Raw genomic sequence first — 15,673 nt, forward strand, 5'->3', positions numbered from 1 at the left:
AAACAGCAATATGTGTTCATTCTTACATCCTTCTCAATTTAAGACAAACATCGAACGTGTGAAGCTTCAGAACATATACTTCAGTAAAAATGGTGTGTATCAGCCCTAATAAGAATTGAGCCCTGGAAAACCATTTTTCAAGAAACTAGTACCTTTCCTGTTTCTTCTTATAGACCAGACCTCAAAATGCTTTAATTGCCATTTAGCACTGGAAGGTCCTAGGAGTCCAAGGTACTAGCACAGATCTCAGTGTCTGAGGCAGCTAGAAAATTGTCTGTATCCCGAACTGTTATGCATAAGAAGAACAGCCTGTGTTCATTCAATCAGTAGAAAAAGCTATAGTTAGTCCATTTTCAGTGAGCACGATTTGTTGACCAGCTGCTGCCCTGTGAAGTGGCACCTGAGTTATGAAGAAGATTATATTTCCTTTTGGTGAAACTGCTTTAGCTTTTCCAACCCTCTCAGAGCACAGAAGGTGCCAATGGCACACAGTGATGATGGGACTAGGGCAGTATCCTTTCATATTCCACTATGCCTACAAAAGTAGGACCCTGATGACAATTGCAGCCTTTGGGCACTCATCGTTGCATTTTATTTATTCATTTGCTTTTACTTGTTCAGTGCTTTTTTCCTCTGCTTTATTTTAATGAGGAACCTTGGTCTGCTGGTGCTATAGCTTTAGGAAGAAGAATTCATTTGATACATGAAAGGAGACTGATTTACTGACCGGAGCTGGATAAACAGGGAACAAGCCTGAACCACAAGAAATTTATAGTTTTAAAGACATCCCAAAACTAAGATATGTGGCCTTTGAAGAGATACATATGTTGAAATTAAGCAACATACCTAGGAAATATATTTTTAGTGTGATTATGTTGATATTAACCAGTTGTCAAAGGTCAACAAAATCAAATAAGCACAAGACATGAAATCAAGTGTTAGTGTAGCTACTGTGCTTTCAGTGTGATTATCTGGGGCTACTCTTCCTCAATGCACATTTTTCACAGTAATGGGTGGCATAAAGCCACTCTTCAGAAAAGAGAATATTTGTTGGGCCTATCCAAATACAGGGAGGCAAACAAGTCTGAAAAGGAACTTTATTTTCTTCTTGTGATGGAAGAGGTCTGGCGAATGTATGAATGGTCACAGTCAGGTCTCTTTCATGGTCCTCTGAGGATGCACTTTCTCCCATTTCAGGAGATGCTCTGTGTTCCTTCAAGTGCTGAGGCTGAAATCCTACCAGGCCTTCTAGTAAGTCAGGTAGCAAAGAGGGGGATGCTTATTCCCACTGTCTATACCTCAGAAGCATGTGTAAGGGTCAGCCCTTGTCTCTAGATTCTGACAACCGTCATAAAACTGCTATATCAGTGGCCAAAATAGTCTTCTGAAATAATAGTCTTCTGAAAAGTACTACTTAAATGTTCTTTACTCTGTGATAATAGAGGCAAGAAACAAACAAATGCACCCGAGCAACAGGATTCAGAGGGAGGGATGAGAAGATGGACGAAATGTGGCAACCAGTTTTATTCCTGTGAGAGCAATATTCTCCTGGTGCTTCAACACAGTGGAAGGAAAGAGAGCAAATGATCACTTACAAGTTACAACAAGACATGTCTGTATCTATCACTTCAGAGAACAACCACACAACGATGTAAGAAACCAGCAACCTCCAACTGAATGAGTGCCTGTGGGGTAAATCCTGCTCACCATGCAAGCTGGCCCATCCACATTTTAAGACATTGGGCTGCATCCCCTTCTTGTGCACTGGACGGTAGAAACAATTAAGACAGACAAAGTTTGTAACTTCCCCTCTTGTTCCTAGCCAGCAGTCAAAATTAGAGCTCCTTCCCACCCATTAGATCACAAGAAGGAGCGTTTAGAAAGCAAGAACTGTATCGTACTTATGTCTCCTACCTCCTGTATCATCCCATTTCAGCTAAGTCAGGAAAAGTATTGGAGACCAAATATTGCAGGGTACAGAAGCATATAATTTAAAGTCCCTTGCACTCAGCTGAAAAATGTTATACAATATATAATGTTCAACCAAGTTTTCATCAAGAATGCAATGCTATTGCAAAGTTGCAATTTTGCCAAAGTAATGAGCATATAAAAAGTTTTCTATCGTACTTTCAAACATTCATTATAAAGCCCTTCCTTAACAACCCAATAACTGCAGTCTGCATATACAGCCAAGTTATCAGACCCACAAATTTGGAAAGACCTCCAATGCTAGTCTACTTAACTGGATGCATTCCAGCATCTTTTCAGCCAAATGGCATTTGCTCCCAAATTTACAGCTGGCAAACAACCTCCTTAAACATTTCCAGTTCCTCAATAGAACTGTTTAATGTCTACCTTTAACACACCAACCACCTGACTTCAGACACAACACTCAGCAGCTCTGACCGCAGGGCGCAGAGTTATAAAATTTACAGCTTCTTGAGTTTGAAAACCACAGACTCTATGGCTCGAATCCGCCAGATCTATTTTGAAGAAAGAGAACTGCGGCTTTTGCTTAGGGCATAAATGTTAAAACAATGGATAAATTGAATTCTCCTGAGTAAAGAACCTTTTCCTTTTACTGCTAATTTTGATCTCAAAGCTAAACCAATACATTTTCTAAACTAGCTGTGCATCTGCTCCTCTGTCTAAGATTATTTTCTTCTTTTTTTTCTTTACATGGCTATCTTAAGCCTCCAATAAAATACTCTATTTTGGAGGGCAAATTTTTAAAGTGCCTATCAACATGTCTTTTTTATGATTGATTTGTGCTTTTAAGGTATGTTTTCTTGTAAGATGTGTATGCGAAGTTACTTGCAAATACACCGAATTTAGAGAGATTAACTTAGACAAGATAAAGTCCTTTTTCCTCCATAGTATTCTGTCTAATGTACAGGAAAACATAAAAGTATCTGGCATGTAACAAGTTGAAAAAATGAACGATTATCTCTGTGAAGGACGAATAGACATTTATCACTTATGGAGTGAAGCTGAGCTTAAAAAAAGGAGCAAAATAAAGGAATAGCTACTGTTTACCCACATGTGCTTCATGTATTTCCAACTTTACTCATTCTGTATTTGGATAACTTACAAAATGGGTATAAACCCAAATTTAGAATGCCAACATATATGGCAGCTTCGATCTGAGTCTTCAAATTGCATCTACATTTCCTATGTCTCTCCCATGTTTTGTAAATCTTTGATAATGTTTTTAGGCAGGTATAAAAGTGGTTAGCTTTCTCCAGGAGGACAGATGGTCTGTTTGTTTGGAAGAGTGGTTACTGGTGGTGGTATTGTTATTTTCAGAAAGAAGCTTGCGAGTCCTGCGTTTTCATCTACTATGAACCTACATGTTTTTAATAAATACTGTGACATCTAACATCCTGAGCCAGATTCTGATTTCTCTTAACTAATCAAGATTTATTCCACTGACTTTTATGAATTTACTTCATTTGCAGTAGTGCAAATCTAGGCATGGAGTGTATGATGCTGGGGGGAAACTGTTAAACAGTTTAAAAACACAGGACCCTTGTCTAGAACAGGCACTTATTGGCTGTTGTCCGTGACAGTGGCTAATAGCAGGACCTTCAAAGGGAAGTGAGAGAACCTGTAGAGGAAAATGACAGTAAAGGAAGAATTACCCATTAGTTAGCTAGCCAAACCCTAAAACAAAAGCATTTTTATGCCTTCCATATTTCTAGAGTCACTTTGAAAACAATCTTAACTAAAAGCTTATGAAAAACTATTATTTTTCAAGAAAGTCCACTAAGGTCATTAAAAGGAAGACAAAAAAAGAAAAAAGGAAAAGAAGAAGAGTATCCTTGAAAAGTCCTGGATGATCTCATTTCTACTTCAGCTGTTTCAAATTTATCCTCTGTTGTTATTGGGTCTCCATCTTTTTACTGTTCACATGCTAAATGTACAACCTTCAGGGATACTGTCCAGCTAATCTCTCTTCACTAAAGGAGAACCCTTTTATCCATTATGTTGCATCAACATCTGTATCTTATAAGCACATCTTAGCTCTCTTTAACTTACTTTCTCTTTAGGGGAAATCAGTACAAATTTATCATCTAGTAGCTAATAATAAATGTAATGCTTTTTAACTGCAGCTTGGCTTTCTCCCAGTGGCAGCTAGATCATCAGTAAAGTCATTCCACCTGGCTTCCTTTCTCTTTTTTTCCCTATCGACAAGGAGGAAGTGATTTACTGGTTTTAATTAGACATTTTCCTGCTTTGAAGCTCCCTTCACCTTCCCTTCCTGTGAATGTTTGCCTCTTTGTAAAGCATCCTTTCCATCTGTTACTTATTGCTGTCAAGATAACCCATCTTTCTTCACCAAGATTTCATAATTCCCTGATTCAATATTTCACCAAATGTGAGGTAGAGTTCAGTGAGGATACTGGTTCTGTCTCATCCTGAAAAGCTTTACTGTGCTTTCTCAAATCAGATTGGAGTCTCGAGTCAATCCATTCTTCATCAGCTCACTGACAAAACGGAAAACCAAATTATCAAATTTGCCTGTTTTCAAATTAGTTTACTAATCCACACTAATGCAATATTTTTCCTGCCCACATAGCAGTTCAGTTTGTTTTGCCCTTTCCAAACCTTGACCCCAATTCCAGTCAGTCAGGGAGAGTGCCTGAAGATTGCAGCGGATGGCAGGCACGAGCGACGGCTGGGAGCCCGCTGATGGCCCTGTCCCTGGTGCTCTGCTAGCTGTGGCTGGCCTGCTGCGGAAAACATCTTCATTCATCAGTGGACCACTGTCAGCCCTGATTTCCAAAGCTAGATAAATGAATGCTGAATTACAGTTTATCCTTCCTCAAGTTGCATCTTTTTCAATTACCAGAAAAACACTGTCAAGGTCTTGAAATTAAAAGTGTTGTCCTTAGATTACCTCTGACCAAACGACAGACAAATAAATAGGCTGCATATAGTCAGCTACATTTAAAAAAATTCCAGTATGTTTCCATTTAAGATGACACAATGACATTACAGAACCCATATTTTAAAAACCTGGTATTAATTCCTGATCCTAGATTATCATTTAACTATCATATTTCTACTACTTTGAGCTTTGTCTTTTGTTTCATGTAGCCTGAATCTGGCCATTGTGGGAACTGCCTTCTGAATCCATAAAGATTTTTCATTTCAGCTTTTACTGTTTTCTACAAACCCACAATCACCAAAGTATCCACAATACAGCTGCAACTTCAGAACAACTCACAAACTCTAAAGGGCACCGATGCACTGGCTTTACTGCGCTGCCTTCCCTCCAGGTGTAAATTTACTTCTTGAACAATCCAGAAAAAGCTCTGCTGAATTCCTAAATCTGGCCATACATTTACACTTCCAGTAGCTGCGCTCCAGAAATACTAGTCCTCCACATTTCATTCCACATTCTTCTCACAATGCTCTCCTCCTCCTCAGAAAATATTTGGCCAGTGAAGTTTGTATTTTTTCTCTCACAAACTAGTTAAATTACAGAGTCACTGCCCTTTGTCTTCTTTGGTATGACTGGCTCCCATAGTTATATACTATGTATATTTATTGTATATGTATGTATATTTATTTTTTCTAAAATTCCAATATAAACATGAAAACACTGTATCATTTTTTTTCTATTCTCTTACCCATTTCTGAATAATGTTTTAGGACTGCAAAGTCTTGATTAAATGACACGTGCTAAACTGAACCATTGAAAAACCTGTTAGAAAAACACAGATGCATAGAAACATACTGTACAATAAGGTGGTATGCATACCACAATTTTTGTGGTATGCAAGAAAATAGGGAATTTTAAGATTTTTTTTCTTATTTGGGTTGCATCCTTCTCACCTAATACATGCTACAGATGTCTCTTTTGAGCAAATAGTTTGGAGAATGACTGCATTTCAAAGGAAGTGATAGCCTTGAGCGCTGACTTGCCAGACCTGTCTGGACCCATACCTGGAGAGCACGGGTCCCGTCCTCTCCTGCGAACGCTGCTCAGAGGACACGTATAGCCTGAACTCGCTGGATCCATGCAGTCTGGTCTGCATCCAGAAACTCAGTCAAAAACCTGGACTGTTAGGTTCACCACACAAATGTCTAGCAAAACTATGACTACAAAATTAAACAAGTACAAGCTGTGTTCATCTACCATACAGAGGAGCACAGTGGAACAGCAATAAATACACCTATGAAAATTTGTATTTTGTGTCCACCTGAGTAAGAAAAGTTCCTGCATTTATTCATACAATTTATTCAGTTTCTCAGCACCTGCAGTGTATGTTTCTACAAGGGCTCTCATTGAATTCTTCTGGAAAAAAAAATAATCTAGACAATAATTATTAAATTGCTGTTCAATACAACATAATTAAAAATAAAGAAAAAATACCTAAACATCACAGGAAGAAGTTGAGGGCTTACTCCTGGAAAGCCTTATCTGACTGAAAGCCAACTTATTTGGATTAAAAAAATTGCTTGCAAGACTTGTTTTGTATGCTTCTCTGAAAACTACAGAAGACAAAAAATAAAAACAAAGCTAAAATGTAGTATGCTCAAATGTGCCTTTTATTCAGCCTTCTATCAGTTTTAGCATTTATAGTTGAAGTAGGATTTCTTTAATTATCACTGCTGCAAACAGATCTTCAGGAATGTGTGTTTTATCATAAGAAGCTATTTCTTCAGTTCTCATTGGTATTTTTGCTGCTTAGAGTTATTGAAAAAACAAAAATTATGCAGATGTTTGAACACATAAGATTTTGCTTTTTTTTAAGAATTCAGTTTGCTGATTGTTGCTTAAATTATTGAAGAAAAAATATTAACTACCACTTATATATATAATTAGGGAATACGTGACTGTAACATTTTTAGTTGTTAGAATCCCTAGTTACCAATGCTAGTGGTGTAGGTATTCCAATAAAAATACAAGGGAAGTTTAAATAAGCTCTCATAGGAGCAATAGCCTCCAGTTAAATGTTAAATCTTAATAAAGCTGTTTAGCATAATTTGATAGGATGAAAATAGAAGTGTTATTTGGCATTAAAACAAGATCATTTTTTTCCTTTAATCTCTATTCTGCAAGGTATTTGCATAACATGCAGCCAAGTAAGTCATCTTGTAGGCAAGTTATTATTCATACTTTGGTTCTGTAATAATGTAGTTCAATTTACTTCGTATTATGACAAATAAAATTCCCAAGAGTTCAGTTTAACATTTCATAGTATTTATAAGTGTGCTTGCTGCTTTGGTGTAAGGCTATTTTGGAAATGATTTGCAGACAGGGAAGCATGTCTGTAACTTGTAGACCAAACTCTTCTTTGGACTAAAATATCCTTATTAACATACACACCCAGAATGAAAATTCTTCAACCGAGAAAAAAAACACTTTAAAAAGGCATTCAAATCATGATAATCATTCGTGAAAATACTCACCGTTAGCCCATGACAAGTTGTCCATCCTAAAGCAAAATACTTAAACACGTTCAAGGTCCATAAGCCTCAATGGCTCTTAAAGATGAGTTTAAGTACATTACTCAATCAATACAAGTATCAGTAAGGCTTTTAAGTATTCCAAACAAAACCTGTACTGAATAGTTGTAAAAGTTCAAATAATCCTTAAAGAATATATTTCATATTACAGTTTATATTTGCTGTATTTCTTAGCTCAACAGAACAAAGATGTGTAAGAGAGAGGATGCAGAGCTCTCGGGTGACCATTCCTGCTGAACTGCGGAGAGCAGTTTCTAGTTGTGGTGTTACAAGCTGGGGTGAGGAACCACAAATCGCTGCCTCAGAGATCGGGTACGGCACTCGATCTCCTGCTCCCCAAGGGCACTCCAGAGAAAACCATGGGTTTGGTACTGAGCCGACCAGAGTATTGCTGGCAGGTGTGGGGAGAAACTGAACCCTTCTGGGGAGGGCTCCTGCCTTCTCACAGGGAAGGACTCATCAAAACGGACATAACAGATGAGCTACAAATCCTGGGATTTGCTAGAGCTTTCTAACAAAGCAGGCAAAGTAATGTAGCTAACAGTTACTAAAGACTTCTGCAGTTCAGCCAGCAACTGACCATCAGATGTTCTGATGCATTTTCAAAGACAATCTCGTAAAGCATCCTAATGCAGAAAGAGGTTTTTCTTAGAACAAAAGTACTTATGACCAGTTTCAAAATTCTGACACTGGAACAAACCATATAAGCATCAACTTTATTTTCTGCTAAATATAGTTCCAACACAGGGCATCTGGCAGATGGAGTAGGTATAAATTTGATTAGAAGATAAATATATGTAAAATTTATTATTCTAGATGCTGTCAGCAATAAAACTGAATCAAGAGAAATTACATAGGAGCATATGTGCAGTACTCAGACCATCTGTTTCCCAAGGAAGATGTAAAAATGGCTACATGTGCCTGAAGTTTCAGAAGCATTATTTGAAACTGTTACCCTTAAGCTTTAACATGGTGTTAGACTTAATTTTTACATCACTGCATTTTATTGTATACCACTTAGGAGATGGGCTTATAATCTCTATTACCATTGTGCAGCAACTGAAAAATAATGGTACGTGGTGTATTTTACACATTTTTCTTTTCTCAGAACTTGTGACACTTTACTAAACTTGAGAGCTTGATAAAACGATGAAAGGCCTTTCAATCTAGCATGACTACACAATTAAATCTGAACACTATCGTGACTCAGTGCTATTCTTTTATCTCACTGAGAGCAACAGCAGAGAGCTGAAGCTGTCGTTACTAATTCTGTAATAGACATCAAGGAAAGAATAAACAGCAGAAAGCTTACTTCAAAGACCAGCGTCTCATTAGTCGGTCCTGCTGCGTATAGGCTCTCCGGATGGTTAAAAGAGCGTTGATAATCAAAAATGGTTCCAGCAAAAGAGAACTTTCCTGGCCAGTCAATTGTCCAGTCTCCCGTTAGATAATACTTTTTACTGAGGTTGCGCACTGCAAGATAGCTGGTTGAGATTTGCATTTCGTGGAGCTGTATACTGCGTGCTCCTGCTGGAATAGTGACCACGGCATAGTAGTCTGAAAGAAAGAAGTAAGCAACAATTTTGCAATTGTCATATAGGTAGAGATGCTTTATACTTTCTGAGCCAACAGTCTGAAAGATACTGAAGACAGCTGTTCTGATCCACCAACTCCATTTTCACAAGGACATACCAGTTCTGATTTTAAAACTCCTATGCAGCCTGTAATCAGAGTAACTCAGAGGTGTTTCAATTCCTGGAATTTTTCTTTGTGAGTGAAGACAAGAAAAAGCAAGTTCACCTTAGAGAAATGCATATCAGACTAATGGTGGTTGTACTGTAATGGTTTTACCATCTTTTCCCTTTAGTTCCTTAGAGTAGCTGGAAGGTATTATTTCAATCATGGACAAGTTTTTGGGGTGAGATGCACTCAGATGCAGAGAGCTTTCACAGAGCCCTGTATACCACTGGATCTCCCTGCTGTAACCAACTACACCCTGAGCATTTAGAAACCTCGGTCATGGTACAGTCTGATCAGACATCAATGACAACCTCCAATATTCACTGCACATGGCTAATTTTGCAGAGCATTCGGTTCAGATTATTTTCCTAGCATTGTATTTTATCTCTATATAACTCTATCTTAAATACTTTTCTGGCCTATATCACTGTAGTATTGACCTGTCTTATCATTATCAGTAAATGAATCCTCAAAATACCCCTGAGGGTAAAGAAATTTATTATCTGCAATGTATGCCTGGGAAATAGAGGCAGAGTGAGATTATTTCCCAAGAAGCCTGTGACAGTCCAATGAAGAAAAGTCTGCATCCCAGTGACTGGGTCATTTATTGAATCAGCTGGGTAGCTTCCAATGAATTTAATTTGAAAGTGGACATGGAAGTGCTGTCATGTTTGGCATTATGCTGTGAACCACTGTTCATATCTTCCACAAGCTCATTCCAGACAGAATTATTTACAGCTATTTTTTCACTTGCCTGAATCCTAACATCTTTTTTAAAAGAAAATTGAAATGTACAGGGAAAAAAAGTGGCTTAGGAAACAAGAGGAATGCCTGCAAATTAACTAGCCAAGACTTATGTTCATAGCTTTCTTGTTACCAAGGAACAGGAGAAATGTGAACTCTCCTCTCACTCTCCCTGTGATTTTCAGTTCACATCTGGACTGTCAGCCACTGCCCTAATGAGCAAGGAGTCATATATATTACATGGGGATACAGCAGAGCAATGATCATGTGGAACAGCTTTCCTTACCATTAGCTTTGTGCTGGATCAAGTATTGGCCTTTAAAGAACTTGCATGTTGAATTATCTCCTTTACAAACTCCACAAGCATCCAATACAGCTTTGGAACCAAGTCCATGATCACACCCTACTTGCTGCAACCAAAAGGCAGAAGTGAAGGACTCAGACACAAGGGAATTTGAAGAAACAGCTGCATTTTTGATAAAGGAGTCAATTGCCCACCAAAGAAAAAAAGACATTAGGATTGTAAGAAACTTAATTTTATCTTACTTCACAAATTCCATCAATGCAAACATCATATTTGTTTGGAGAACACGGGGTTCCATCCTTCACTTTGCTGGACATTGCAAAGAAAAAGTCAAAGTCTTCAGCTGTGCAGTACAATTTACATCTATCTTCCTCTGGGAAAAACAAGACAAGAAAGTGTTAGAAGACCAAAGAAAGTTAAAAAAAAAAAAAAAAAAAAAACTCTGCTGTTATTTCTGCCCACGTCCTAGGTGACACTTGGAAGCTACAAGGGTTATTTGTGGTTAGTCACATATTGGGACTCCAAGATAGGCAGAAATACAGCCAAATACAGTAGCTTATATTATGCTATTTTAAAATAACATGTGAATTTGACAGTCCAGACACTCACGTAGTTCAAAATTCAACACCAGTGTGAAAACACACATATTCCATTAGCTGTGCTGCTGATGTGGCCCTAAATTTCAGCAGCACTTGCCCACAGTTTCAAGTTTCATTTTTCGTTAAGAGAAATTGGAGATTTGTAATATTTTCATTAATTTTTAAGTAAAAATTGAAAAAGAAATAAGATGGCCCAAATGATAAGTTCAGCAGGAAGCTAGGACTGGGGCCAGATTTTCCCTTAATAAAAGCACTTTTCTTCTAAAAAATTCACAGCATTGTCAATCAGATTTCTTCTTCTACATGGATAGTATATTATGCTTATGAAGGACTAATAAGTTCTAAATAGGAAAATCCAGTGGTGCTATTGAAATATTGTAACAATTGCTGAAGCACACAATTTTCATGCAAGTAAAGGACTAAATAAAGCCACATAACAACATTTTCAGGGGCATGAAATTAGATTCAAAATACTTTTTTGCCCTTAAATAAGCAGCTGGATTTTGAATAGTACTTCGCACTCCACTCTTTCTACAGAGCCAAACATGTAGCAATTTTGAAAACCAGATCATGGTTTTGGGAGCACAAATACAGATCTTGGGGGAGATTTTGAAAAGCAGTTAGGAGAGTTAGGACAGTGAGGCATTTTTAATTTCTGAGTTACTTGGAGACTTCTTCCTTCTGAAAGTTACATCCTTTGTCCCTAATTTTAAGCTCCTATTTCTTTTGCTAAACATATCCCTTTTCCCTTTAAAATCAACGCAGGTTAGCTTAATTGCTGTTAAATAAGATGTATCATTCTGCCTATAATACAGCATCCATTGCACCATGCTGTGAAACCGTATTTCCTATTTCCTCCATTCATAATGGCTGTTACAACATATATTTCTAAATACCAACCAAAGTGCCTCCAGAATCTTTTGAAGGACATATAAACAGGCTATGAATAAAAGTTACATGTGTGCATGTATAAAATTATACATGTAATATCCTTCAAAGCAAATTTGTACAGGTCTAAAAGAGCAGCTACAATGTGATATATGCTAGCCACTTTTATTTAAGTAGCAACAATTGCACCTATAAACTGTGCTTTCAAACTGCAGAAAATATTGGTTATATCTGATGAAAATGAATACTGATTCTAATCCCAAAATAAAAATGCGTAAAGGAAAAAAGAACTTAACTTCTACAAAAGACAAGAAATAGTTATTGAGACCGCACCTATATAAAGATGTAGTAATAAAAGATATCCTTAAAAAATTTATGTAAGTACATTGTTTGTTTTTCCAATTCTCATGGGACTATACCAGTAGAAAAGTCAAAAGGTTGATTTATTGTTACATTTAGAAATCTGAGAACATTCCAAATGAAGGAAGAGTCTGGTAGTGTTATTGTGGGAGCTCAGATTTCCCATGCTGAAAAATCCATGGAAATTTCTTTGCAGTTTTGTTTTGTTTTACACTAAAACATATCTAATATAAAGTAAAAGAGAGGGTAGCAACAGCCAGGGAGTCATGCCAAGGACAAAGATCTAAATTCACAATCAAAATCAACTCTGCGTGTTCATACAGGCAGTATCACACAGAAGGCAAGATTCAGGTATGCTGGAAAGCAAACACATCTCCAAATAAGACAACTGAATTTCTGTTTGCTTACATCAAGGTGATATTTACCCAAAGAATATGGATGAATTATAGATTTATAGCTTGCTTCCTGCAATTGACTTTGTCCATCAGAGCGGTGCTATAATTACCTTCCACTTTAGTGTACGGCTTCCATTTGTAGTACCATCCCCGGAAGGGTTTGCTGTTGTATTCTGCACACTGCTGGGCACGGAAGTCCGGACTATTTGGTGGACATGGCTGATAATTGCAAAGTTGATAAATACGACTTGAGCCTTGACAGAATTTGCCGCCATACTGTGGCCTAAAAAAAAAAAAAAAAAAAAAAAAAATTTGCACAGCCTACAGTGTGTATGATATTACATGTGCATTGAGAAAATGAGAGCACTTAGTGTCTTAAGAGAGCAATATTTCTAATATGGCCATTAATTTTCATGGTTGCTAAAACCAAGCAAAGCAGCTGCCATGCAATACCTATTTGGATCACTGCAAATGCAGCAAAGATGTAACCAGGTAGAGGTGAATCATGTTACTGATTTAAATTTACAGAGCTATTTTGTATTGGCTGTTTTCAATCTTATTATATCGCTATTTTTACTTTGCTGTAATCCAAGAATGAACATGTGCAAAGAATTACCTATCACAGTAAGAGTTAATAAGGGATAACATAAAACTGACCAACATAAACATAATGAGTGATTATAGTCTAGTTGTTTGTTTTGTAAATCACTGTAAAAAAAAATGTACTTTTAAATAGCCAAGGAAATGGGGACTGTGCATAGTTGCACTACCCTGGAAAATGTTGAAGTTCACGGTTAACTTTAAACACATTGCATCCACTTCAGCAGACCTTACCTGGGCATTTTCCTTAATTCTGGCCAGGATGAAAAGAACATACTCTGTTACTTTGCTATTATCTTACATTATCAGAATAATCATTTTTTTAACTATTGGGTCTGTGTATATGACCTTAAACCAATTTTAAACATAAGGCTTGTTCTTTTCAAAGTGACCGAGAGGTCTCATAAGCTGCTGAGTAATGTATTCACTCACATTCATATTCCTTATGGATCTACATTGGAATCCACTGATGTTATTCTTGCAGTTTCACAATCAGATATATATCTGCAAGTACTGTGCCAAGTCTTCAAAACCCCAAACTATAAGAATGTGTGTGATATTGTACTACTTGCATGAAGTGAAAAAAAATGTAACAATTCTGCACCTGCATACATTCATATCATGATTTTTAAAAAAGGGAACGGACACGCTTGGAAGACAAGCAGCCATCTTTCAGTTACACAGGTTACACACACATTAAGGAAAAAAATTAAAATAATTTATACAGTTGCAACAAATATAATGGAGTTGTTTGTCTAAATCCCTAAACCAAATGTGAAAATTTTATCCCGTATCATGCAACTTCCCTTAACATGCATGCTGCTATGGAACAACATGGGGGCAGCTTGATACAACAGGGATGAGAGAACCCAGGTTCATTTTATTTTTATACTGTTTCCTTATTGTAAATTCTAACCCTCATACTTTTCTAAAAACAAGCTGGGGGCTTGGGTTTTTTCATGTTTTGGCTCAGCTTTGAAGGTACTGCTGGCTGAAGGTATCGCTGACTTTGCCAAAAGTCTAGGCTGCAAAACAGTCTGGCAAAGGAAGGAATGGAAACCCCTCTGCTAGTCCATTTATAGCTGGGTAAAGCACCAGGGAAATGTGCTGCAGGAAAAACCTTGCACTGACCTTTCCTGAGGTCACTACTAGCTATGCCGACAGTGGGTCCAAGAGCAAAGGTCTTGAAAAGGCAAGTGTTCTGTCCTAACTGGTGGCAATTCAGTTTTTGAAGGGCAGGGAGGATGCATCTTTAAATAGCTATCAGTGAAGTCAGGGAGTATTTATACTGACTTTGTGCAATTGGTGGGAGCTTTGAGTTAAGGTAGCCAAGCTGTTGGGTCTATACTCAATTCTCTACTGACTTTCTTTACAGCTTCAGCACATTTATGATTTTTTTTTTAACCTCCTTCATCCTTGGAGAACAAAACTTCTCAACTGTAAGGAAAAGAAGCAACCCAAGTTGTTTCCAAGTAAATGCCACCAAACAAGCAATATAATAGGATTATTTATGGCTAGATCGTGACTTCTTGCACATGACTTCTTCCACAGTCTTGCATTTGAGGATGATGTAAAATTCCACCAAACTAAGGGAGTACTGGAAGAGGTGTTCTGGTTCCCAGCTCTGTTACAGCATTTTAATAATACAGCATGCTTCCATCACTGAAACTACCAGCCAGAGAACTGATGGACTTCTCCTCACCTTTGATTTTCTCAAACAAGCTGTCGGGAAGAGTTATGTAAGCCATAGGAAACTACACTTAGATCTACAAAACTGAATTTCTGAGCAGAGGCTATTATCTACACAGATAAAGTCATGACATTTATATTAGTAGGGTTTGGTTCCACTGTCCACAGAAGCTCTTGTTAGTATGATTGCTTGTGATGGAAAGCTTTGCACAGAGGGAATGCCAATATTTCTGTAGTGGTACAGTGCTCCTAATGCAGACATAGCCTACGCTTTCCATCTGTCTGTGTACATCCCCAGCTTTGGAGCGCAGAGGTAAAGATCCTTGCATGAGTAGATGCTGTTAGAGCTGAGGTCTTACTGAGGATTATTGGCAAGGAAGAAATTTTCTGAGAAACAGTCTCCAAGGATTGATTTGTAAAAACCCTTAAGGAGTGTAACTGCAAAAATGTCAATACTGCACATCATATAATGCTACAAGAGTAGCTTAAATTAATTCTGCAGTACTCTTTTTTTAGAACAGATTTAGTGAACAATGAAAGAAACAGAAATGCATATTCACTGGAATGCAATACAGAGTGAGAAATCATGGAATGGTATGTATAGTAATCTGATCAAGGGAAATATTTCGTGCATTATAAAGGGAATTAGACCCTGAGATTCTAGACTCCTATTTTTTTCATGGTTTGTGACCATTCAAGTGTGAACATTTCTGCTTGTATTATGACCACATTATTACAAATGACCATAACATTACAAAGCTAGACTATTTTTCCTGCATGAATTCAAAGGTCTTACAAGATCTTTCACAATTTTCATTTTTAATTTAATGTTTTAAACTGCAGCATTAGTTTACAAGTGCAGTGTCTGCAATCAC

At 37.4% G+C, this 15,673-nt stretch overlaps 1 protein-coding gene across 5 annotated transcripts in view; it reads right to left on the reverse strand.

Moving 5' to 3' along the window:
* The window catches only part of ADAMTS18 (ADAM metallopeptidase with thrombospondin type 1 motif 18), a 205,609-nt gene that overhangs the window by 19,653 nt on the left and 170,283 nt on the right, over nucleotides 1-15,673 (reverse strand). For all 5 annotated transcript variants that reach the window (XM_064519722.1, XM_026107646.2, XM_026107648.2 and 2 more), the window contains 4 exons: nucleotides 12,620-12,792; nucleotides 10,510-10,640; nucleotides 10,250-10,373; nucleotides 8,792-9,036 (listed from right to left, as the gene is read on the reverse strand). In XM_064519722.1, coding sequence (XP_064375792.1) covers nucleotides 8,792-9,036; nucleotides 10,250-10,373; nucleotides 10,510-10,640; nucleotides 12,620-12,792 — 673 coding nt within the window. The remainder of the gene's footprint in view (nucleotides 1-8,791; nucleotides 9,037-10,249; nucleotides 10,374-10,509; nucleotides 10,641-12,619; nucleotides 12,793-15,673) is intronic.

The sequence above is a fragment of the Dromaius novaehollandiae genome, chromosome 13 (assembly GCF_036370855.1).
Source record: "Dromaius novaehollandiae isolate bDroNov1 chromosome 13, bDroNov1.hap1, whole genome shotgun sequence".
In the NCBI taxonomy this organism is placed as follows: Eukaryota; Metazoa; Chordata; class Aves; order Casuariiformes; family Dromaiidae; genus Dromaius; species Dromaius novaehollandiae.